Genomic DNA, 25,130 nt, shown 5'->3' on the forward strand with positions numbered 1-25,130 from the left:
GGGCCCGATCCCTGGTCAGGGAACTAAGTTCCCACAAGCCTTGCAGTGCAGGGGGAAAAAAAAAAAAGATATTCTGGATTAAAAAAAAATGCTACTGAGATTTCTGTGCTGGTATTTATTATTGTTTTGTTTTGACATGTTCTCCTGAGTGACTCCTGGTCTGAGGCAGTTTCCTTAGGTTGTTAGGTACGGGGTCTTTGAGACTCAGGAAAGCTCTACCTAGAAAAATGTGCATGCAAATTCAGGGAATTCATGGACCATCTGAAACTCATCTTTGGACCCCTGTAGTCCTTTACACGGTCCTGAAATCAAACTTTTACCTGTAAAACAAATTACCAAGTAACCCGCAATAACCTCTCCCTCATCACATCCCTCAGCTTTGGGGATGAAGCTATGCCAAGACTATCCGCCTGGGTGAACCCCTGAAAGTGAACGGGAGTTGGAGCCTCAGTAAAATCCAGTGGGAAGCGGGGCGTGGTGATTCTGGTGATAACCTGAGGCAAGAAGCCTCAATAACGGGGCCCCTGCACATTCATCAACCACCTGCTGAGCCCCTACGACGCGTTGGGACCTGTGCGAGGCGCGGGGGCTAAGCTCTACGAGGCTGGTGGGGACTTGAGCTACGCAGTAGAGGTCAGCGCTGCGGAGGGGGGAGTAGGCGAGAAGGCTTCGGTTCTCCCACGGAGCAGAAAGCCCGCCTCCTCCCTGAGAGCTGGGGAGCGGCGGCCGACGAGGCAGGCGCGGCCCCCTCCTCGAGCCCCAGGACGCGAGCTCACCCCTCTGCACCCGCTGGCCGTCCCTGCCACGTCCTTGTCTCCAGCCCGGGCCTCGCACTGGGGCTCGGCCGCGACTCGCATCTCTCCTGCGGTGCCGCCGACGAGAATGCTGATGTTTTATTTATTTGTACTACGCTTTGCAGACAGTGTTTTCATCGGTGGACCCAACTTTGCCGGCACCGACACCGACGAACCTCTAAGTCATCGAACGCGCCTGGCCGACACTGCCTCCGGGACCAAGAGGTATTGATAGGAGCCTCACCGAGCCCTGAGGCTGGGGCCGCTCTCGGAAGCCTGGGGACCCTTATCCGTGCGCCACCTGGCGGGCGGGGGCGGGCCGGGGCGGTGCGCGGCGTGATTAGTCGAGGCCCGGGGTGCCTTTTTGCTAGTGACTGATGGGGGCCGGAGGCTGAGGCGGGAGGGCCCCGAGAGTGGGCCACTGCGCGCTGCTGACTCCGAAGTCAAGTCCTGGGGCGCCCGCCGGACGGGACCTGGGCTGGCGTCCCTCAGGCCGCCGTGATTTGTCGTTTGTGAGGACGTTTCACATCCCAGGGAGGGATCTATTCCGCCGTTCCCAGATGTTCATGGAGTCCTTGCCGCGGCCCAGGTTCTTTCGAACTTCCAACCAGGCCTATTAAGATACTTATCTAATAACTAATTATTAAAACTTAATTTAGTGGCAGTGGGAAAGGACATACTCAAGGTACAGAAGGCAGGTTTGGCTTCAGAAAGAAGGAAGAAAGCACTGTCCTCTGAGGCTGCTGGAGGAACTAAGACTACAGATGTGGAGGGAATGAGCGCAGGGTGGCCAGCAGAGTTGATCATTTGAGGCCTTTTGCTAAGAAGGGTGATTATGCATTGGAGTGGGCAGATTACCCAAAACATCATCTAGAAAGGAGAAAAATGCTTCTGTGCCCCTGATCTGCTGGTTATGTCGGCATTCTCTGAGCTGGGTTGTGGTGGGGACAGGGCGGAACTTTAGTCACAGGAGGGCTATAATCCACACTCCACTCCATTGACTTCCAAGTGGGAGGAATCCCAGGAGTGCAGCGAATGTGGGAAAGACCCGAGAGGTCTTCATGCGGTCGGGTGGAGCTGAGATTCTCTGCATCAGGGAGTTCACACTGGTGAGCAACCCTGCTAATGTAATGAATTCCACCTTCAGACAGAATTCCCACCTTGGAGTTCATCAGAAAACTTGTACTGGAGAGGCCCTTGGAATACCAATGCGGAAAAACCTCTGATCAGAACTCTCACCAGTTTCAGCATCAGAGCATCCACAGTGCACAGCGATCTGGGGATTTACTCACTGTAGGACACTTTCATTCCGACCTGAAACTTTGCTCTGATCTTTCCTCTTCTTTACCAATGTCACTAGACTGGAAATGCCCTTTGCGTCAGCTAATTTTGTCCTGCTCCTTGAGGACAGGGCTACCTTGTAGAAGAGCGTATCGCATTCAGCCCAGGGTTGCCACTCAAAAATTAACCAATGAATGACTTAAATAAATGAGGCCATAAATGATGAATTGGACATTTCAAATTTAATTAACTGAATGTAGAATCATAATGCCTTTGTTGTCCTTTATTTTTCTATGCAGATCCTTTATCCCCTAAAATGACGGCCATGACATTAAAGGTCTATATCACCCATCTAATATATTTTGTATCTCTTTATGTGATATGGGGACACGTTAAACAGTTGAACCAAAACCGTTCTTTAGCTGAGGGAATTGATCCACTATACGATTTACTCAAATACAAGATAGCCACAAATTGCTTTAAACACACCTCTTTTCCTTGCAACTTTCAGCACTGAAACAAAACAAAACCCAAATCAGATACTTCACCTGTACCATCCTCAAAATCTTTCTTTCATAAGAGGCTTTGTTTACTTCTTGATCTCGTTTCTGTTTTTATACATTATTTCCATCTTCTTGGATATATTATATTTTTTTTCTTCATGTGAGCTACATCTTAAATGTATTTGCTGGGATTCAGTATTCTTATTTTTGCAGCTGCTTCAGCATCATCACAGGCTTATGTTTTCTTCATATGTAGTAGCATGCTCAGGATAATCTTGAAAATTAGTTGTTTTTGTGTGTTTTGTTTTGTTTTGTTTTGTTGGCTGAGCCACGCAGCTTGCGGGATCTTAGTTCCCTGAGCAGGGGTTGAACCTGGGCCCTCAGCAGTGAAAGCGTGGAGTCCTAACCACTGGATGGCCAGGGAATTCCTTGAAAATTAGTTTTTAAATGACTTGTTATTGAAAGGATTAGAATCTATTGCAGGACAAACCATATGTTGGGAGCCTCACTATCTACAGCAGAACCCTGCCAGGCTGGATGTTCTGTCCATTGAATACAGGCAACACCTCTTTAACTCCTTTCTTTCTTTCTTCCTTTCTCCCTTCTTCCCTTCCTTCCTCCTTCCTCCTTCTTTCCTTCCTTCCTTCCTTTCTCTTTCCTTCTTTCTTTCTTTCTTCCTTCCTTACTTCCCTCCTTCCCTCCTTCCTTCCTTTCTTCCTCCCTCTCTCCCTCCCTCTCTCTCTCTCTCTCTCTCTCCTTCTTTCCTTCCTTCCTACAGAAATTTATTTTCTCACAGTTCTGGAGGCTACAAATCCCAGATTGAGATGCCAGCCAATTTGGTTCCTACTGAGAGCTCTCTTCCTGGCTGTGGATGACCACATTCTCACTGTGTCCTCACATGGTGGAGGGAGAGGGAGGGAAAGAGGAAAGAAGGAAGAGAGGGAGAGCGGGAGAGCTTCTTTTTCTCTTAAAATGTTTTCTCAGGTACCTTGGGAAAAAGTGTCCCTTTTTTCTCTCTATGCCACGTGGACCCATTCATTAGCTAGAAATAAATTCCAATTAGGCAAAGAAACAGCAGTAATGCAGGAAATGCAAGTGAATCAAGGGAAAAGTAGCCATTTGTTTTTAAGGCAAACAACCAAATAACCAGTGCCACCAGCCTGTAAAGACCCCAAACACACCTAGAAGTCCCTTCAGAATTCATCATGGATTGTCTAATCTTGGTTATTCCCTGAATTTCAATTTCCTCATCCATAAAGTGGGGAAAATACCCATGCTTCAAGTTTGTGGGAGTATAGTACAAAATGGTATATCTGACAGTCCACTGCTTTGTGTATAGTAGGAGCCCAATAAATGAAGTTTCTTTTTCTCCTTTACCCACTTTCTTTCTCCTCTGATTTACCCCAAGTTAAAGATGCTTTCTCACAAGCGTTAAAATTCAAAGAGAATAAAAATTGCATCTTAACCACTATATTGTACTTATTTTTATTTCCTGGTTTTTTTTCTTTCTGTGCTTTATCTTAAATGTACATTATTTCATCTACCTTAAGGATACTAAGTAGCCCTTGTGAGTTGACATGGGAATCTAATTACCATTATAACACTGTTTCTTTGTCAGGGCCAATGTATTATGTTTGCAGGTCTATCACAGAAGATTTCTTCCTTTACAAGTGGGAATTCCATTGTGAAGTGCTTATAGGAAAAGTCAGTACTTCTTTCTACTGCTTATAAGTTTTAGTTCTTGTTTCTAAAATGAAATTCCATATCTCAGCCAATTCTGCTGCCTATGTATTTATTACTGGCTTTAAGCAATTCGATTTTGATAGTACCTTGGTGTATCTGTCTTCACGTTTCTTTTGCTTTGTGTTTGTTGAACTTCTTGGATCTGTAGATTTATAGTTTACAGCAAATTTGGAAAGTTGTTAGCTGTTATTTCTTCAAATGTTTTTCTGCTTTCCTCTTTCTTCCCCTTGGGACTCTAATTACACATGTATTAGGTTGATTAAAGTTGTCTCACAACTTACTGATTGATGCTTTGTTCATCTATTTTTTTAAAGTATTTTTTAATCTCTGTATTTCATTTTGGATAGTTTCTATCCAGTACATTTTTCATCTCAGACATATCTTTCATCTCTAGAATTCAGTTTGGGTCTTGTTAATATCTCTTCTCTTTCTCCGTGCTCATGTTTTCCTTTACCTTTTTGAACATACGGAGTATAATAGCTGCATTCAGTGTCCTTGTCTAATAATTATCATCTGTGTCATTGCTGGATCTGTTTCTATCGACTTTTCTGCTCATTATGGATCATGTTTTCCTTTTTCTTGCATGCCTTTAATTTTTGATTGGGTGCCAGGCATTGTAAATTGTATGTTGTTGGGTACTTTTTTTTTTTAAATTTAATTCCTTTAAATTTTTTTGAGCTTTGTACTGGGACACAAGTAAGTTATTTAGAAGCAGTTTGATTCTTCTGAGGCTTTGATTTTATGCCCTGTCAGCTAGGACAGAGCAGCGCTCTAGTGGTAATGTGGCCCATCACTGAAGCAGTACCCTTTGGAGTGCTCTGGCTGATGCCCTGTGTACTACAAGTTTTCTCCACTCTGGTTCTTTAGAACATAGACTGTTCCAAGACCTGTGTGAGCTCTAAGAATCCTACCAGCTTCTTACCAGAGGTTCTTTCCCTGGCTACAGGTGGTTGCCTCACACAAATGTGCTGATCAGTCCTTAGCTGAAGAATTGAGGGGAACTTCCTGCAGATCTCCGGAGCTCTGCTGTCCTCTCTGGTACTGTGTTCTGCCTTGGCCTCTCTGAATTCTCAATTCTGTGCCTTCACCTCAGGGAGTCTGCCTGCTCTGTACTGCAGCCTGGAAACTCTCCAGACACGAAGCTGGGCCAATCCTAGGACTCATCTCAACTGTTTTTCTTCTCTCCCTGTCCTGCACTGCCTGTTGTCCAGTGTATGTTTCATAGGTTTTGTCTGGTTTTTTAGCTGTTTAAGAGGAGACGGTAAATCCAGTCCCCATTACTCCATCATGGCCAGAAGCAGAAGTCCTATCTGTGTATTTAGGTTTGTTCATTTGATCTCTAAGGTTCTTGTTTATACTGATTGTGTGGGTGACAGACCTCTTTCAAGGTTGTTTTCATTTTTGAAATAAAGACCATCCTTTTTCACTGTTCCATTATACAATTAGGAAGATAGGATTAATTTGCAAACCAGAAATAATTTAATTTTGCCTTGGTCCCTGGGAGGCAGAGAAAGTCAGGTCTCAGATCAAGCACCCACCTCTCTCGGCAGCAGTGCTGACCAGAACAGTGAGTGTGGCTCTTCCTGCTTCACGTGTTAAGTTAGACGTGCAAAAATCCCCACTTACTCTTCCACTTCCTTGCAGTTTTGCTGAGTAAACCACCTGAGCTCTGTGAGCACAGGGTGTAAGAGCACACTTCGGTTCCAATTTTCACTCTGCCACTTGGAAGTTAAGTGACTTGGGAAAATTATTAAATCTCTTTTAGTCTCTTTTTTCACCTGTAACATTGTATTATAAGTTTGGTAGTGAGACTGAGAAACTGCTTCATTAGTTTTCATTGCCTGGAGGAAGAGAAGAAGGCCCCTAGGCTGACTCCCTAGTCCAGCCCTCTGCCATGGCCCCTTCTACTGCTCCCTGGTTTGCAGCTCTCCTCCCTGACCCCCAGGTTCCAGCCCACACTGCCCATAGTGCTGCCCCTCTGCCACCAGGACCCAAGAGGCTGGCCCAGGCAGCTGCTCAGGGCCCCCTCAAGTGTGTACAGAGGCAGGTGTCTGGGAAAGGCTGCGGAGTGGAGCTCCTGGACAGAGTCTGAGGCTCTTGGGAGGAAACCTTGGAGCCATATGCACTACTATTTGGAGCATAAGTAGAACTAGAGTCTAAGGAAGGAAGGAAAGTGGGCTGGTTTCCACCTGGCAAAGTCAGATCTACCCCCCAAAGTCCTACTGATTCCGCCTGCTTCATATCCTTCCAGTCCCTCTCCTCTTCGTCATCCCTGTGCCACTACCTCAGTTTACGCAGCCATGACGTCACTCTGGAGTTACCCCAGCAACCTCCTGAAAAATACGTTTTCAGTTTCCCACACAGTAGCTTAAATAATCTTTCGGAAGTGCACAGCCAAACCCCTGATGGTGTCACTCCCCATTACCGGCTTCCTGTCCTCTTAAAATCCTTTAGGTGGCGCACAAGGCCTGTGCCAGCTGCTAAACCTCAGTTCATTTTTCCAGCCTCTTTCTCTCTGTTCCTTGCACTCAGTTTAACAAGTATGCCAGAAAATGTTCCCTCACCCTTCCCGGCCTTTCCGCCCGGAGCCCCTTTCCCCCTCTTCTTTGCTAACCCTCCACATCACACCTGCAGCACTGAGCTCCGGCTTCACCTTCTCTCCTCTGCGCTCCCACAGCAGCTTCCTGCTGGGACACACACCCCAACAACCCCAACCCCCTGTTTACTTGTTTCTCCCCCTCCCCCTCAGTTGTAAATTTCTTCCTGGTAAGGCACCTGGAATTTGATGAATGGATATATAAATAAATGGATGCATTGATGCATGGCACACAAAAGAGCAGGTTAGGCAGGGATCTGTGGCTTCTCTAAGAATTAACGACTTAAAAGTCCAGGCAATTTTTACTTTCCCCCCAATTCACATCTCTCTCTCTCTTTTTTTTTGATTTCTTTCTTTCTTTCTTTTTGGCCGCGTTGGATCTTCGCTGTTGTGCGCGGGCTTCTCATTGTGGTGGCTTCTCTTGTTGCGGAGCATGGGCTCTAGGCGCGTGGGCTTCAGTAGTTGTGACTCGCGGGCTCTAGAGTGCGGGCTCAGTAGTTGTGGTGCACGGGCTTAGTGGCTCCGCGGCATGTGGGATCTTCCCAGACCAGGGCTCGAACCCCTGTCCCCTGCATTGGCAGGCAGATTCTTAACCACTGTGCCACCAGGGAAGTCCCAATTCACATGTTTTTACTCTGCTTATTTGATGCTGCCTAATTTTCACAGGTTGAGATCCCTGGGAAACAGGCCTGCAATGGAGAGTGTGCAGGAAGTCTGCGAGGGAATGTTCTTGGGAACACCTGTGAGAGAAAAGGGGCCATGGGCTGGGCAGAGAGAGAAGTTAAATGGTGATGCAGCTGCAACGAAAGGCTTCTCAACTTGAGAGAAGTATGGGAGGACCTTTCAGATATGTCTCCCATCAAGAAGTGTGGCCAGGTCTTTGAACCCATCTCCTTTTCTCCAACCCCCAAGCCCATGGAGTAGATGTGGGCTGCTCCTGGGAGGGGACAGACACTTGGGTGTGGCAGCTCCCTTTAGACGAGGGCAGTTCCTGGGGAGGGATAGCTGTCAGCAGGCAGCACTCTGTCTGCTGTGAACGGAAATGTGGGGGGCACACCTCGGCATCCACTGCACTAATTAAGACTTCTCTTTCTCTTCTAACTGCTTGCATATGAACAGGAATATCAAGGTACATAAAAAGTGTTTATCAAATACTTTTTCCTGCTCTACTTAACTTATTCCCTGGGTGGTTTTTTAGATTCTGGAATACTTAGACATAACTTAGGATACTGCTGCCTTTCAACAATTTCATATCACTAATATAAGCTAACATTTTTTAATGTTACCTGTTCTGGTCACTGGGCTAGGTGTTACTGAATTTAATCCCCATCACGACCTATGGATGGGTACTATTATTTCCCCCATTTTACAGAGGAGAAAGCTGAGACTAGGAGAGTGATTTACCCAAGGCTGAGTTGTGTCTCCCACAGAACTCATGTTGAAGTCCTAATCCCTAGTACCTCAGAATGTGTCTGCATTTGGAGATAGGGTCTATAAAGAGGTAGTGAGGGCTTCCCTGGTGGCGCAGTGGTTGAGAGTCTGCCTGCCGATGCAGGGGACACGGGTTCATGCCCCGGTCCGGGAAGATCCCACATGCCGCGGAGCGGTTGGGCCTGTGAGCCATGGAAAAAAAAAAAAAGAGGTAGTGAAGTTAAAATGAGGTTATTAGGGTGGGCCCTAACCCGCGATGACTGGTGCTCTTATAAGAGGAATTTAGGCCACAGATATGCAGAGAGGGAAGACCATGTGAAGACTCAGGGAAATGATGGTCATCTGCAAGCCAAGGAGAGAGACCTCAGAAGAAACCAACCCTACCAACACTTTGATCTTGGACTTCTAGCTTCCAGAATCTTAAGAAAATAAATTTCTATTGTTGCAGCCACCCAGTCTATTGTACTTTGTTAGGGCAGCCCTCATGAACTCACAGGATCACCACAGCTAGTGAGTCCTGAGCTTTGGGATCTGTACTGGCTGCCTGCCTCCAGAGCCCACCACTGCTGAACTGACCACTGCTGCTGAAAGGGTTTTCTCAACTACAGGCTGCCTGTCAGCTTCCTGAGATGGGAAACAATCTGTTTCTTCCTCTATCTCCTGCTGTGGACAAAAGACCACACTCATTAGCAGGTACAAGTTCTTTTGTTTATTCAGCTGCACAGCTAGGGGAACTTTCTGCTATCGGTGAATTCCAAAATGCACATGTGAGCAGGGCACTCATACATAGAAACACGAACAGATTATGATTGGACCAGTATGGCACCTTTAACTCCCAGGAGCCCCTCTTGGATACAGAACTAGTTACTGTAATATAACCGAACTGAGTATACAGAACCCCTGCTGTTGGAATAGCTTCTTTTGCACTAATGAGGTCAAAAGAGAAGGCCTCAGGTCAACATTTTGCCTACAAAATATTCTGGTTTCAGCTCTTCTTAGTGACGAATACAGGGTGCTGCAGTCAAAATGATGGCTATTTCTGGAGTGACCACCACCAAGACTAGAGCTCTAATCCATACCCTTGACGTCTTGACCACATCCTCTGCTTCCCAGATCCTGCTCTGCCCTTTCAGGGACCAGGACTTTCCTTCCCCAGTCAGTCCGCAGCACCAGGCTGCAGAAGTGGGGAGATGTTCCATGGGGTGGAGCCCTGCTCATGGTCTTCCCAAATTTGTTCTCTCCTTCTCCAGTTTTTTTTTTTTTTTTTTGCGGTACGCAGGCCTCTCACTGTTGTGGCCTCTCCAGTTGCGGGGCACAGGCTCCGGACGCGCAGGTTCAGCGGTCATGGCTCACGGGCCCAGCTGCTCCACGGCATGTGGGATCTTCCTGGACCGGGGCACGAACCCACGTCCCCTGCATCGGCAGGCGGACTCAACCACTGCACCACCAGGGAAGCCCCTTCTCCAGTTTTAATTGGGTAGATTGTCACCCTGCTAGAGGTGTTTTCCAGCCTCCTTGGTAGGTAGATGTGGCTGTGTAGTTGAATCTTCATCAAAGGATTGGGTCACCTTCTGTGACACCTGCTGAAAAGGAAATTGCCTGTCCTTGAGACCATTACTTCACTCTTCCTGGGAGATGGAATGTGGATACGGTAATGATCCAGCATCAACCATGCAGACAAACACATCCTAGTCTAGGGGACAGAGGAGCCCAGTGGGTCCCTGACGTACCTGGTGAGATTAAACTGAGCTGTTCCTTAGACCAGGGCTTGAAAAAAATTTCCCGTAAGGGGCCAGAAGTAAATATTTTAGGCTTTGTGAGCCACAGTCTGTCACTTACTCTTTTTTCCCGCTTTTTACACTTAAAAAAATGTTAAAACTATCCTTAGCTTGTGGGCTTTAAAAAAACAGGCCGCAGGATGGATTTGGCCTGTGGGCTGTTTGCTGACCACCTGCTTATGTCTGGACATTTATGTGAGAAATAAAACTTGTATCTCAGAGTCAGGGAAGGCCTCTCTCAAGAGGTGACACTGAAGTGGAGATCTAGACAAAGTAAAATGTGACTTATGTAACTATCTGGGAGGAGAGCATGGAGTTAGGGAATGGAGAATGAGGACAGAGGTCCTGAGGTGGAAAGGAGCTTATAACATGGGCCAGTTAGCAAGTAATCACCTCCTCACTCCAAGTCTGCCGTCCCCTGCCGTACTCTATGAGACTGGAGCTGGACCTGTCGACATCTCCCCTTTGCCAGCTGGCACAGTGTCAGGCTTTGCCAGTAAAGGGCACTGGAGGGACAAAGCAAAGAGGAAGGGGCTTGCCCTGGTAGTTTTCCTTCTTGTCCTTACAGTGCAGCACCCGTCCTCTGGTGAGTTTGCGGGCACCTCGACCAGTGGCTTCCTGCTCTGACCTGCAGCGCCTTGATGAACTTCACCAGCCAGTGTCAATATTTAACAACTAGTTAAAAAAGAAAAGCCCTGATTTGTAGCGTTTCCTGACTTCCATGGCATGAATACTCTCACCATGACCAATTTCAATGCAGGCTGGTGAAAAGAAGTGCAGAACTGGCTGTTGCAAGCCCATACAGACCAGCTCGCACATACCCCTGGGGCAGCCATACCCCTGTCCAGTCAGGCCTGAATTTCACCTGTCCAGTCTTGGGCTGGGGGTGCGGGGGAGGGTTGGCTCTCCTAGGTCTGCTTCTTCCTCTGGTGCTCTCCCTCAGTCCTAGAGGTAGTAGCTGTTCCCCATGCTGCTATTCCTATATTAAGATCTCGTTACCTCCTTTAACAGATAATCCCCCTTTACTAGCTAGCACTTCTTTGTATTAAACGTTCCCTGCTCAAAGAACAAGTGTGGTTTCTGTCTCATGCCTGGACACTTGTAGATGTGACCCTGTCCCAAGAACTAGCTCAGTATGGGGCTGAGGAAGGGCCAGGACCAAAGGCCCATTCACAATAATACTAATATAGGATGGCCACTGCCTGCACAGCTGCTCTGTGCCAGGGCCAGAACCCTAATGAAGTCGGCGTCTTGGCTGTTACTCGCAGCCAAAGGCATGCTATTTGATACAGTCATCTCAAACAGAGGGTGTGAAGCGATGAGCTGCAGGTGGGACTAGGTAAACATTTTTTCCTAAATCAAGAAAGACACAGGAAAAATCTTAAGGTGCTTATAACTTTTATAGAATATAGTCCTAAAACCGATTAGACAAAAGTACAGTTCTGTCTGGAGGCTTTCTCACCCACAGTCCATTGGGAAGGCTCTTTTCTGGCATGAACTCTCTGATGTCTGATAAGCTCAGAACTCCATCTGTAGGCCTTCCCACATTCTTTACATAGGAAAGGTTTCTCTCCACCGTGGATTCTCAGATGCTGACTTAGATATGAGCTTTGACGGAAGGCCTTCCCACACTCATTACACTTGTAGGGCTCCTCCCCTGCATGTACCCTCTGATGCTGAACAAGATGAGCACACTCCACCTGAAGGACTTCCCACACCCATGACACTCGTAGGGTTTCTCTCCTGTATGAATCCTCTGATGCTGAATAAGGTTTGAGCTCTGGTTGAAAGTTTTCCCACAGTCACTGCACTCATAGGGTTTCTCTCCAGAATGGATTCTCTGGTGGATTATAAGGTGTGAGTTATAAATGAAGGCTTTACCACATTCACTGCATTCATGGTCTTTCTTCCCTGTGGGAGTTGTCTTAAGGGTGACAACCATCTGCCTGAAGCTTTTCCCCTGAGCGGGGGACTGCTTCAGTCTTTCCCCTTTGAGATTTCTCTGCTGCTGCTCTAAAGGGGCCTCAACTTCAGAGGCAGCTTCAAATGTAGAGGTGCTGGGGGTGAGTTTTCCTCTGAGCACCTGTGATTCCACGTCAGTAATGGGTGGTTCTGGCAACGACCCTTTGTCCTTGGGCTCTGCATCATCTTCTGCAACAACTGATGGAAAATGTAAATATACCTGTTCTGGATGTATGGAGAAATGACACTTGGATTAGGATTTCTGGCATGAAAATAAAAGCTTAAAAAAGATTCAATATACACACACGACAGAATTCAGAAGGAAAGTCATTTAAATATGAACATTGGTCATCTGTTGCTGATGGGATTGTGTAGGGGAGAAGGTTTCTCCTTTTTTCTTCCCCCTCCCCCTTATCTGTTTTTTCTAAATTTTCCTTAAAGGAACACTGCAAAAATGTTATTTGAAAAATAAATTTCAAGGCAGAACCTTCTTTTTTAGGATTTACTCTTAAAAAATATGAGCAAAAATAATATTTTCAAGAAACTGGGAAGTGATGTTGTGTGGGAAGGGAAAAATGAGAATCACAGGTTGAGGGAACAGGGATATTCCTAAACGTGCTAAGACCCTGCTCCTCCTGACTCCGTGACCTTCACCTCTTCCCAGTCATTCCCTGCCCCACAAATCTCTAGCCACAGAAAAGGATCCCCAAGCAGCTGGCTCCTTTACTGAAGGGACGACTGCCTTCTTGGTGCTTTCTGCCTTTCCCTTTGACCTGCTCCTTAAAAAACGAAGAGAAGAGTGCTTTGCGTTTTGGTTTTTAAAACGTCTCTAACGCTTTTTGTGTTTTAATTGCAATGCTTTCTGTAGTCTAAAGAGGACAAAAAGCAATTTCTATAAGGTAATGCAAGACTTTAAAAATACATTTTTTTTTCAGGTTAAATGCTTGTGGTTAAAGAAATCTGAAACATGCTTGCTGAAAAAAAAAGTCAAACAGTAGTTAGCTTTGAAGAGAGACTTACAAAACAGAAGTAAGGGAGACAAGGAGAACTCTGCAAGAAAGGCAAGGAAGTGCTGGGAAATAAAAATATACTTATGGAGCAGACACTAAGATTAATCTCCATTTCTAGTTTTTCCCATTTTGTTGCTAACAAGAATTTGAATTTTCATATGCTTTTGTCTGGTGGTGGTGGGGTTATGGTGTAAAACGAAATATTTAAATAGAGTCTTCTTGATTAGCAACATATTCATGTCACGTTCCCGATGGTTCGTGAGGTTATACAGCACTCAGCAAGGACAGTGCGTGGTCCTGAGGCTCTCACTCTAGAGTTTGCCGTAGGAGAGAGGAGAGGATGTTTGTGGGGATGAAGGCAGGCCGGAAAGGAAGTTTTTGTGGTGACTCTGAAGGGCAGAAGTATAGACGTAAGAGAATATCAAATAGGGCTTTTAGGTGGGGGGCAGGTGGTAGATAAAGGTGATGACAGGCTGTGTCTCACGCGGAGTGTGTTACGGCTTAAAAAGTATGTTTTGGGGCTTCCCTGGTGGCGCAGTGGTTGAGAGTCCGCCTGCCGATGCAGGGGACACGGGTTCGTGCCCCGGTCAGGGAAGATCCCACATGCCGCGGAGCGGCTGGGCCCGTGAGCCATGGCCGCTGAGCCTGCGCGTCCGGAGCCTGTGCTCCGCAACGGGAGAGGCCACAACAATGAGAGGCCCGCGTACCGCAAAAAACAAAACAAAAAAAACACACACAAAAAAAACAACCCCCCCCCAAAAAAAGTATGTTTTGGGAGTTATGAGAAAGTTAAACAATAAAAGATTTCCAGGCTGGCCTGTAGCCCAGGTCAGTGGAGATGATGAGGCAGGAAGTGAATGAAGTATTTTCTGGTCCTGTTTTAGGGCTCTCTAAAGCCCAGAGATGCTGGTGCGGCTTTACAGCCAGATATGATTGAAATTTAATCCTTACAGCTACTACATGAGGTAGGTTATCGTTATTCCTAATTTTGTGAGTGATGAAACAGGCTAAGTCTCTCACCTAAGAGGTAAGAATAATAGTAAGGCCAAGATGATGATAGCAACTTTTGACCACCTACTCCGTGCCCCTTATACTCTCTCCTCCTCCTCTCCCTCCCCACAGAATCCTGCTCCTCACCGCGCTCTGGGAAAGGCTGGGTCTCCTTAGGCTGGAGCTGGATGCTTGGTTTCTCCTGGGCTGCTCCCACAGGTTCCTTCTCCTCCCACGGCTCTTCCTGTTCAGGTCCGTGTGCCGGGCCTGGGACCTGGAGGTGATCAGGCACCACTCGGTTTCTGTGGAGCCAAAGCTTCCAAGGAGACTTTAAAGAGCCTCCTCAGAGTCAGCACAGGGGCAGGAAGAGGAGCTAGAGTCTTATTCAGGACTTGAGGGCAGAAAAAACACACAGAAACACACACTCACTGCTCTGCCTGGCCCAAGAGAGTTTTGAACTTGGCAACTCCCCCTACTGCTGCCCCTCTGTCCAGCCTGAAGGTCATTGATCTGGCTCCCACAACAGATCGTATGTTCCCCTTCCCACCTGCAGTCCTGGTTCATCAAGTCCTTTCTCTAAATCCTCCAGCACAGTCACAGCCTCCTCTCCACTCTTAGGGTGATGTCCCCGCACCCAGGACTGGAGCTTCTCCGGTAGGATGGTCAGGAATTGTTCCAGCACCAGTAACTCCAGGATCTGCTCCTTGGTGTGCCTCTCGGGCCTTAGCCACTCACAGCAGAGTACCCTTAGTCGGCTCAGGGCCTCCCGGGGACCAGGAGTCTCCTGGTAGCAGAGCTGCCTGAAGCGCTGGCGGAAGATCTCCTGACTGGGAGAGTGGTTCCCATGTAGCCTGGTCTCATACTCCCAAGGCTGTTCCTCTTCCTTTGGCTCCATCATCATAATCTTCTCTTGATCCTGTGTATCCTGAAGGGCCAGAGTTTCAGCTGCTGTTAATGATCCAGCCATCCTAGCCTGGACTGGCTCTGTAGAAGGCCCATACTAGCAGGAGTCTTTCAGGGGCACCCTGTAACATATGTAGAAGTCATTCTTTTTTTTTTTTTTTAATTCATTAACACACACTCAGCTTCTACCAAGAGCCAAACCCTGTACTATACCCTTTAATACTTTTTTCTCCATTCCTCTCCAGATTCCTATTCCAGTAAGAGTCATTGCCTTTGAGATGCTTACAATCTGGTAGACAGATATATAAAGAGTTTGCTACACTAGATAATACAACTAGATAAATGCTATAGCAGGAGAAAACAGCAGGAGAAAAAAAAGTGTTCCAGGATCCCACTGGAAGAAACAAGTCTTAAGCAAAACCCAAGTTTCCAGAGCTCAGAGCTGAGAAACTTTTCAGTGCAAGGTAACTTGCCTGTTTTCAATCACTGACTCTCAGAGGTATTGAAGAGGCAGCCTCCTCCCAGATGGCCACACCACTCTTTCTCAAGTTTCTGTAGTGGCCACAACAAAAGAAAAATTTAAATTTCCTATGAGGCAATCTTTTTTTTTTTGGGGGGGGGTGGTGGTACGCGGGCCTCTCACTGTTGTGGCCTCTCCCGTTGCGGAGCACAGGCTCCGGACACGCAGGCCCAGCGGCCATGGCTCACGGGCCCAGCCGCTCCGCGGCATGTGGGATCCTCCCGGACCGGGGCACGAACCCGTGTCCCCTGCATCGGCAGGGGGACTCTCAACCACTGCGCCACCAGGGAAGCCCCTGAGGCAATCTTATGCAAACGCCCAGGATCTGTAGCAGGGTCCTGAGATGCGGCTGCTATGGGCAAGACGTGGTCTCGGGTAAGGTGTCCAGCGTCAGGAAAGTCTAAAGGGAAGGAGGTGGGACGCACCCAGAGGCCATTAAAGGCACACAAACAGGGGCGCTGGCCGAGGACAAAGGAAGCGCGGAAGACGAGCGCAGAAGGCTGTTTCTCGGGGTGATGCTCCGGCGGCGCCAGCGCCCAGCTGAACTCCTGCGCACGGGACTGGGCAGGGGACCGCCCGATCGCCTGGGGAGGGGGCTGTCCTCCATACCAGTTACAATTCCCCACCCTTCACTTTAATCCCTGGGATCTCCAGAGAAGAGAAGAGGCGCACCGGGCCAGCCACCGCCCTCCACAACACGTGACGTAATCCGTGCAACCGGGCGCGGGAACCGTGGGGACCCAGACCGCGTTCCGCGCGGTCTGGCCTCGGCTCCTCACAGGGCTGCCTGCGGGGTGTGCTCACTGTAGAAACCGCCGCTGCCTTCCGGGACTGGCCATAGCAGCGCGGGCCAAAGAGCGACACCAGGGGCGCCGCCGCTAAGACTCACCTCGCAGGACCCGGAGCTCCCATCTGACCACTTCTGCGGGGCGCGCTTCCAGCCCACCCGCGGGGGCAGGTGTGCGCCTGCGCACCCGCGGCCGCGGCCCCTCCGGTCGCGGAGGGCTCTGGGAATCGCAGTCCTTGGACAGGGGAGCGGGGCCGGCGTGAGCGGGCCTTTTGGCTTAATGGCTGGAGGGCCTCGCTTTTCTGTTCAGTTGTAGGTCCAGGGGCCGTCCAAGCCGATTTAAACGGCAGGGAAACTCCAGCCTGTGCGTGGCCTCTTTGCAGCGTTTCCTCCTCTACGTTCTGTTTTCTAGTTACATCTTCCCAGATCTGATTAGAGGGTCACAGCTGAGGAGGAAGTTACCCCCAGGGAGAAAATATTCCCAACCACCGGCCTATGCGTGTCCGTTAGTAAATAAAAAACAATTCCTGCGGAGGAGTAAAAAGAAATGTAAGGTTGCAGTTTACTGGGGTAAGGGAAAAAGGACTTGTTGATAGAGGAAATCACTGCCATCTTCTTTTCCAATAATGAGAGAAACATGCGTCTGATTATGAGTTCTAGGGAAGGTAACCATTATGAGAATGGAAAAGTACAGTAGAACGTCCAAATTAACAAGGGAAAAAATAGGATGCACTAGAACTTGGGCAAACTAGTAAAAATCAGAAAGAAAAGAATCCAACTGGATCAAAAGAGGGAATCAAAAGCGAAATTACAAACTCTTGAATTCTGCAGGGGGGATCAGGAAAGCCTGAGATAAGAATTTGGACAATTCATTAGCTGTTTAGGGACAGGCAATAAACAGAACACTTCGTGGTAAAATCTATAGGACCTAGCAACAGCCATGCTTGAAAATGTATAACCTTAACTACCTCACTTGTTAATGAAAATAGATATAAAACAATTTAAGTCACCTTAAGAAACTTTATTTTTTTAAGCTGAATTTTCTTTTTTTTAAAGATTAATTAATTTATTTTTATTTATTTTTGACTGTGTTGGGTCTTTGTTGCTGCTCCCGGGCTTTTTCTAGTTGCAGCGAGCAGGGGGCTACTCTTTTTTTTTTTTTTTTTTTTTTTTTTTTGCGGTATGCGGGCCTCCCACTGCTGTGGCCTCTCCCGTTGCGGAGCACAGGCTCCAGACGCGCAGGCCCAGCGGCCATGGCTCACGGGCCCAGCCGCTCCGCGGCACATGGGATCCTCCCAGACCGGGGCACGAGCCCGCATCCCCTGCATCGGCAGGCGGACTCTCAACCACTGCGCCACCAGGGAGGCCCAGGGGGCTACTCTTCATCGCAGTGCATTATGGGCTTCTTATTGTGGTGGCTTCTCTTGTTGCAGAGCACGGGCTCTAGGTGCGCGGGCTTCAGTAGTTGTGTCTCGCGGGCTCTAGAGTGCAGGCTTAGTAGTTGTGGCACACGGGCTTAGTTGCTCCGCGGCCAGTGGGATCTTCCCAGACCAGGGCTCGAACCCGTGGCAGGCGGATTCTTAACCACTGTGCCACCAGGGAAGTCCCAAGAAACTTTAAAATCATAGTAAAATAAACCCAAAGAAGCAAAGAAGGGTGAATCAGTAAAGATAAAAACTAATTAATGGGGAATTCCCTGGTGGCACAGTGGCTAAGACTCCACGCTCCCAATGCAGGGGCACTAGATCCCACATGCTGCAACTAAGAGTTCGCACACTGCAACTAAAAATCCCGCGTGCTGCAACTAAAAAAAAAGATCCTGCATGCTGCAACGAAGATTCTGCGTGCCGCAACTAAGACCCAGTGCAGCCAAATAAATAAGTAAATAAATATTAAAAAAAAAACCATGGAAAAATTAAAAAGAGATAAATTCAAATGCTAATTTCTTTGAAATGAACAATAAAGCCGATAAACTTGTTTAGAGCCTTATTAAGAAAAAGAAAGATTAAGCAGAATGGGAATGAGAAATAGAACATAACCATAGAATCAGAAGAGATGAAAAGAATTAGAGACCATTTCATCAGGGTAGGACTTTAGGGTAGGATACTGGAAAACCTAGATGAAATGGATGGTCTTCTGGCAAAATATAATTACCAAAATTGTGTGCACCAGCCAAATGTATATAAAACAACCCTGACTGGGGGTGGCAGGGGGTGGGTAAGAAGACCCCAAGAAAGTGCTAGAGAGCAATTACATTTAGATGTAACACGAAGCACCACTTTCTGGCAAACAACTGAATTTCAAATGGGAATCATTAAAATACTTAACTAGAGGGAATTCCCTGGAGGTCCAGTGGTTAGAACTGTGGCACTTTCACTTCCGGGCCCGGGTTGGATCCCTGGTCAGGGAACTAAGATCCCACAAGCTGCGCTGCACAGCCAAAACAACAAAAACACTCAACTAGAAACCAGTCACCAAGTTTAATTTGAAATAAATGGATACTTTGACTAAGCAAGCAAAATATAATTTAACCTGAAATTTTTTCTGCAGTGACTAGTTTATGGTTATATCTGGAATGGAAAGAAAAGAAAGGAAATTACACATACTGTGCTCCTGTGATGACTATAGTTTTCAACAACTGCCACAAAACTAGAAAATTATAAACTTGGACATTCATTCAAACATTTATTGAACAAAAATATATATGTAAATCTAGGTCTGGGTTGGAGGAGAGGGGATACAAAAACGTAGTTCCCTGCTTTCAAAAAGCTAAATGTGTAGGGAGTGTGAAGAAAAAAGAACATGCATAAAAGATTTACAATGTAATAATGGCTTCCTGTAAGCTGTGAGACTGGAGAAACAAAGGACTTTGGTTTGTTCATTCAAACAAGTCATGCTTCAGTGTTTGAATTTTTCTTACAATGAACAATGTAAAAAAAAAAAAAGCGACAAGGCATTTTCCTTTAAAGAATTGAGTGTGTGCCAGAACCTGTCAGACACGTTGCCTGTGTTTAAAGAAAACGTTAGTTTAAGCGGTGGGGACTCTGAATGCCGCAGGGGATCAGGAGAGAAACACACGGGAAAGCTACTGAATCAGACTTTGAGTCCACATCGTTCTCTCGGCAAACTGTCTTTTTCCTTTAGTACCTTAGCTCCTGGATCTTAAAATTTCCTTTATGCAAAAGACCAGCCCTGTATTAACTAGATTTCTTTAGTTCCACTTCCAAAATCTTAGAAAAGAGAATCAGTTGTCCCAGTTTAGGTCAAGTGTTGACTTTGACTGTAATTGGTGGTGGTAGGGGCTGGGGGTATCACACAGGATAAACTTGGTTGCTGGGAGCCCACCTCTGGAGGTGAGAAAGGCAGTTAGGTGGATCATGGTGAGCAGCCTTGATACTTCAAGAGTTGTTTATGACATATTTTTGCCTGAGAGGTGAGACCCTTAGTTACAGTTTCATCTTCTTGGCCATTTAGTGGATATACCCAATAAATAGGGAGAAGAATGGCAAGTAGTTTTATCTCAACTGTCAGCCATGAAGGACTGAAAAGTAATTGCCGCAAAGCACCACTTTAAATGCAGAGGCTGTCTCTGGGCCCAGTAAGAACACAGCACTGTGCCGGATTACATAAGTCTGTAGGGAAGTATAGAGGGTAGTGGAGGTAAAGGAAGGATGGGTGGGCTTGCTATCCCTTCAAAGGAGCAAAGTAAAGATGCCAATAGAACTTGGAAGAGATTACTCTTTAATAATAAACCAGCAAGTATCAACATATAATGGCTGAAATTATCCACATGTAGAAATAACTCAAAGAGGTAAGGAAATCCTGGAATTCCTAAGTCCAATCACGGTTACCAGGACCTGGTTTCAGAGGAGCACTGGATGGAGTATGATTATAATAATCAAGACAGGGGAACTTAATTGTCTTAAACCCGACATGAAGAAACACTAGGTTTCTACATCTAGAAAAGATGGACTCAGAGAGCAAAAATGTGCCTGTGCCTCCAGCACTGGTTCAGGGGAGGGTGCTCACTCCAGCTGATGGGGGTATTCTCTGTCCCCTTGGTAGACACCTGCCCTCCTCCCAAGAGCACGTAGATATACCAAGTGATCAGAACAGGATGACATCTGCATTAATATTACCTGACAATGCCCTTGCTTTGCTTCCATGCCCACTAAGCAAACTTCTTTTTTTTTTTTGGCTGCCTTGGGTCTTTGTTGCTGCGTGCGGGCTTTTCTCTAGTTGCGGCAAGCGGGGGCTACTCTTCGTTGTGGTGTGTGAGCCTCTCATTGGGTGACTTCTCTTGTTGCCGAGCACGGGTTCTAAGCACAGGGGCTTCAGCAGCTGTGGCGTGTGGGCTCAGTAGTTGTGGCTCACGGGCTCTAGAGCACAGGCTCAGTAGTTGTGGCACATGGGCTTAGTTGCTCCGTGGCACGTGGGATCTTCCTGGACCAGGGCTCAAACCCGTGTCCCCTGCTTTGGCAGGTGGATTCCCAACCACTGCGCCACCAGGAAAGCCCTAAGCAAACTTCTGATTAGAATTTACCTTCCTCTATAGGTTTTCCTAGATAGAAAATGTGTTGACAGCCTGCTCAATTTCTGATCAGGCAGTTGTATTTTCCCCTGTTTTTTTTTTTTTTTTTTTTTTTTTTTTTTCCGTACGCGGGCCTCTCACTGCCGCGGCCTCTCCCGTTGCGGAGCACAGGCTCCGGACGCGCAGGCTCAGCGGCCATGGCTCACGGGCCCAGCCGCTCCGCGGCATATGGGATCCTCCCAAACCGGGGCACGAACCCGTATCCCCTGCATCGGCAGGCGGACTCCCAACCACTGCGCCACCAGGGAGGCCCTCCCCTGTTTTTTATACCACTTTCTTGTGGTTTGGGTAAGTCTATTTCCCTGGCCTGAATAATTCTGGATAGGTACACTGACAAAGTAAAATTTCTGGACCTGGAAAGTGTAGGACCAGACCCTGAAATCTGGTGATCAGAGCGTAAGGCCCAGCTAAAGAGCCAGCTGGACTTCCTGGACAAAATCTATATCTCACAACCAAATGAAATGGTGAATATTTTCTCTTGGAAACCAGATTATTTCTAAATTTACAATTCTGAAACTGACATGTTTTTCTAATATTCTTGTCTCTGCTAATGCCCTGCCCCAAGCTCCTAATCTTACATTATTCTTGAATAATTTTTCCCTACTGTGCTGCATTAAATGGTGTCCCCCTAAAATTCATGTCTACCTGGCACCTATGGATGTGACCTTATTTGGAAATAGGGTCTTTGCAGATGTAATCAAGTTAAGATGATGTCATTAGGGTGGGCCCTGAATCCAATATGACTGGTGTCATTATAAGAAGAGGGAAATTTGGACAGAGAACCAGAAGTAAGACAACCATATGAAGATGGAGGCAGATATTGGAATTATGCTGCCACAAACCAAGGAACCCCTAGGGCTACCAGAAGTTGGAAGAGGCATGAAAGGATGCTTCCCTAGAGGCTTCAGAGGGAGCATGGCCCAGCCAACAGTTTGATTTTGGACTTGTAGCCTCCATAACAGCGAGGGAATAAATTTCTGTTGTTTTAAGCCACTCAGTTTGTGGTAATTAGGAAACTAATACGCTTACTATGAAATCCAGTTAATTTTCCAGGAAAAAATGTCATTCTTTCCATTCCTGTAATTTCCCCCTGACACCACTCATGGCTTTCCAGATTTCAGTAGATTACCATAAGAGACTGGAGCATAGTCATTAAGAACATGGTCTCTCGACATAGGCTGCCTTGTCTGCCTCTACCATTTATTTGCGGTGTGACCTTCAGTTACTTAACCTTTCTGTGCCTCTGTTTCCTCATCTGTCAAATGTGGACAGTAATAACATTTAAAAGAGGTTTTGTGAGGATTAAATACATGTAACGTGCTTAAAATGACACCTGGCAGAGTTAGCGCTCAATAAATAATGGATAGTTTAAATTTTGTTACTTGGTTAATGATCTTGACACCAAGATTTTCCCGCTTCAGTTCAGACTGGACAATGCTGTTAGTTATGCATCACTTTCGTCATGTTAATCACTGTTCAGAAACCTTTAATTCTGTTTATTACTGTACCAAATCTAACTTACTTTAGTTGAGTGCAGGAATAACTGCAAGGCATCAGGATGTCTCATTTTATTTGCTAGAGGCATTTTTTGGGGGTGGGGGTGGGGGTGGGAGGGACGAGCACTGGCGTAGTGAGCCTGACTTTCTAGATAATAGTTCAAAACGGAACAGAGACAGTTCCGTATCCCAGAGGGATTCAGAGGTCTGTGATGCTTGTTCCAATCCAAGAAGCCACCACCCTGACCCTCATTCAACCCAGAAGAAACTTCGTTTTGCGAAGGTCACAAGGTCCCCATAAATAACTCTTGGAGTCACTGAAGAAGCTCCTTACCCAGCATGACCTGGTTCCCTTCACTCTCCTGCACTCGGTTCTCGCGGAGACCGCCTTGTGCGTGGACTGGCAGCGCACCCGGCCTGGCCGCATCCCGTACGGTCTCTGCTCCCGTAGATAACAGCCCTGGAGGCGCTGAGCCAGGAAGGGCCATCCTGCCTACCCGGGCTGGGTGGGCCGCCCGGAGGACCTCAAAACTGCGGGCTGGGGCTGCGAGCGGGAGACCACGGGATGAGACCGTGACTGACTGGGGCCCAGGCGGCTGGGCCAGACCGTCGGAGCCAGAGACCTGAGCCCAGGAGCCCAGCGCCGCACGCACCGCCACTGCGGGGCCTCGCCGCCGGGCCACCCTCAGTGTCCCCATCACTTGGTGCTACCTCCGCCGCTTCGGCCATTGTGTCCCCACCCCCCCCAACAACTTGTCGTTGGTGGAGCCGCGGCCAGCCAGGTGAGGCTCGGGGTCAGGCCAGCTCGCCCCTCGCCCCGACCCCCCGAGGCGCAAGAACCGGATGGCCACCAAGTACAGTCCTCCGGTCTTCCTAGACAAGCCCGGGGAGTGGGGGATGCCCCACTTCCGCCCACGTGAGCTGTAGTTTCCTCCCCCGTCCCTGAGCTTGCAAAGATGCAGGTCCGGTCTTTGTGGAGGGTGTGCTCTATCTAGTGGGGCGACTAGAAAGTTAAAATTACTGTGTTGTGGTGGCTGTGGCCAGTGGGAACAGAGTGGAAGCGCTCAACTCCGACTGGGTGTGTGTCAGGGAAGGCGACCGGGGGGAATGAGGTGAACATGAAGGAGTTGGGAGACACAGTACTTCAGTGCCTAAGAAAATGGGCTTTGGAGTCAGGCAGTCGTGGGTTTGAATCCCAGTTTCTTCACTTACTAGTTTCGGGTCTCTGGGCAAATTACGTTGCCTTCTTGACCTTAATTTCCTGTTTAGAAAACGGGGATAACAGTAGTACCCACCAATTAAGACTGAGCCAAAGAATGCAAGAGGAAATTGGTGGTAAGTCCTTGTCACAGTACCCAACACATAGGAAGTACTAAAAAATAGTGGAGCTAGAGGTAAGGAGGGAGAGAGCCCTGCTAGCAGAGGGAACAGCTCGTGGAAAGGCAAGAGGGTAGTGTCTAGGTCCTTGGGGAACTGCACATAGTTCAGGGGTAAATGTTGGGTTTAGAAAGGTGAGCACTTTGCAGAAAGGTCCCCACTGCAGTATCATGCCTCTCCTTTGTGCCACTTAAAATGGTTGTCATTTAACTTAAGATTCTAATTAGGGCTTCCCTGGTGGTGCAGTGTTTGAGAGTCCGCCTGCCGATGCAGGGAACACGGGTTCGTGCCCCGGTCCGGGAAGATCCCACATGCCGCGGAGCGGCTAGGCCCGTGAGCCATGGCCGCTGAGCCTGCACGTCCAGAGCCTGTGCTCTGCAACAGGAGAGGCCACAACAGGGAGAGGCCCGCGTACCGCAAAAAAAAAAAAAAAAAAAAAAAAAAAAAAAGATTCTAATTAATCTCTCCTCTGCTATTATAAATAAGCTGCAGGACAGAGACTGTTGTCTGTTTCTGCTCTTCATACCCCCCAGTGCTTGTGGTATATTAGAAGCTCAATAAATATTTACTGAAGGAGTGGGTGAATAGGGCCAGATCAGAACACGTGTCCCCGCTAAGGACTGGACTTCAGGCTCAGGTTAGTGGGAAACCACTGCAGAAGTCTGGAGAGGGGTGGCACTATCAGATTTATTCTAAAGAACGATCATTCAGGCTGCTCTGTACAGAAATGGAAGCAGGGAGGCTGTGGTAATAACATGAGATGAAGATGGTGGCTTCTGTAAGTAAGGGCATCAAAAATTAAGAAAAGTGGACTAAATTGGCAGATTATTGGGTAACATTCCCTTCCTCTACTATATTCACACACTCTCTCCCCAGATTGTAGCAGTCTTGTTTCCTATGAAATCTTTACATGGAGCAAACGCTTAACCCACATTCCAACCACCCCTGTTCCTCAAAGAGATTTGATGCTCTCTCAGCTTTAGTCCTGAGTTTAGTTCTTTAGCTTTTTAAGGTCTCATGAAGGTAAATTTTCATCCTTCAGGCTCTTTTCCCAAAGTTCCAGTGTAGGCTACTCCCTAACAGGTAGATCTTATTCTGTGGCACTCAGGTTTACAAATTGGACAGGAATTTTAATACTTAAGTCTGGTTATGTCATACCAATCGGAAGTATGATTAGTGGTTATACATGAGTTTGAATAGCAAAAAATAAAATAATTATTCTTTAATAAATGCAGTTTGGCAAACAAAAGCTTTTGAAACACAGGGCACAAGGGAGTAAAAAGGAGGGCTTTGGTGTTTAAAAGTCGGAAACCACTGCATTAAATTACCTTCAAGTCCATTTTCAATATCCTGCTTATCCTAAAAAAC

The 25,130-nt window shown here is 47.3% G+C and overlaps 1 protein-coding gene across 6 annotated transcripts; it reads right to left on the minus strand.

The window, feature by feature from the left end:
* Positions 1-11,046: 11,046 nt before the first annotated feature.
* Positions 11,047-23,205, minus strand: ZNF232 (zinc finger protein 232). 6 transcript variants are annotated; one of them, XM_082603350.1, is made up of 6 exons: positions 22,720-23,203; positions 16,401-16,726; positions 15,465-15,543; positions 14,636-15,113; positions 14,236-14,362; positions 11,047-12,313 (listed from the first exon to the last, which is right to left on the minus strand). In XM_082603350.1, the coding sequence occupies exons 4-6, from the start codon at positions 15,053-15,055 to the stop codon at positions 11,724-11,726; spliced, it is 1,137 nt and encodes a 378-aa protein (XP_082459476.1). In that variant the 5' UTR covers positions 15,056-15,113; positions 15,465-15,543; positions 16,401-16,726; positions 22,720-23,203; the 3' UTR covers positions 11,047-11,723. The 6 variants fall into 6 exon arrangements, with proteins under 6 accessions (XP_082459476.1, XP_082459473.1, XP_082459475.1 ...); XM_082603347.1 differs by having other exon boundaries at positions 16,401-16,825; XM_082603349.1 differs by lacking the exon at positions 22,720-23,203 and adding an exon at positions 20,438-20,921 and having other exon boundaries at positions 16,401-16,825.
* Positions 23,206-25,130: the final 1,925 nt, after the last annotated feature.

Source organism: Mesoplodon mirus (genome assembly GCF_964341445.2).
Source record: "Mesoplodon mirus genome assembly, chromosome: 18".
In the NCBI taxonomy this organism is placed as follows: domain Eukaryota; kingdom Metazoa; phylum Chordata; class Mammalia; order Artiodactyla; family Ziphiidae; genus Mesoplodon; species Mesoplodon mirus.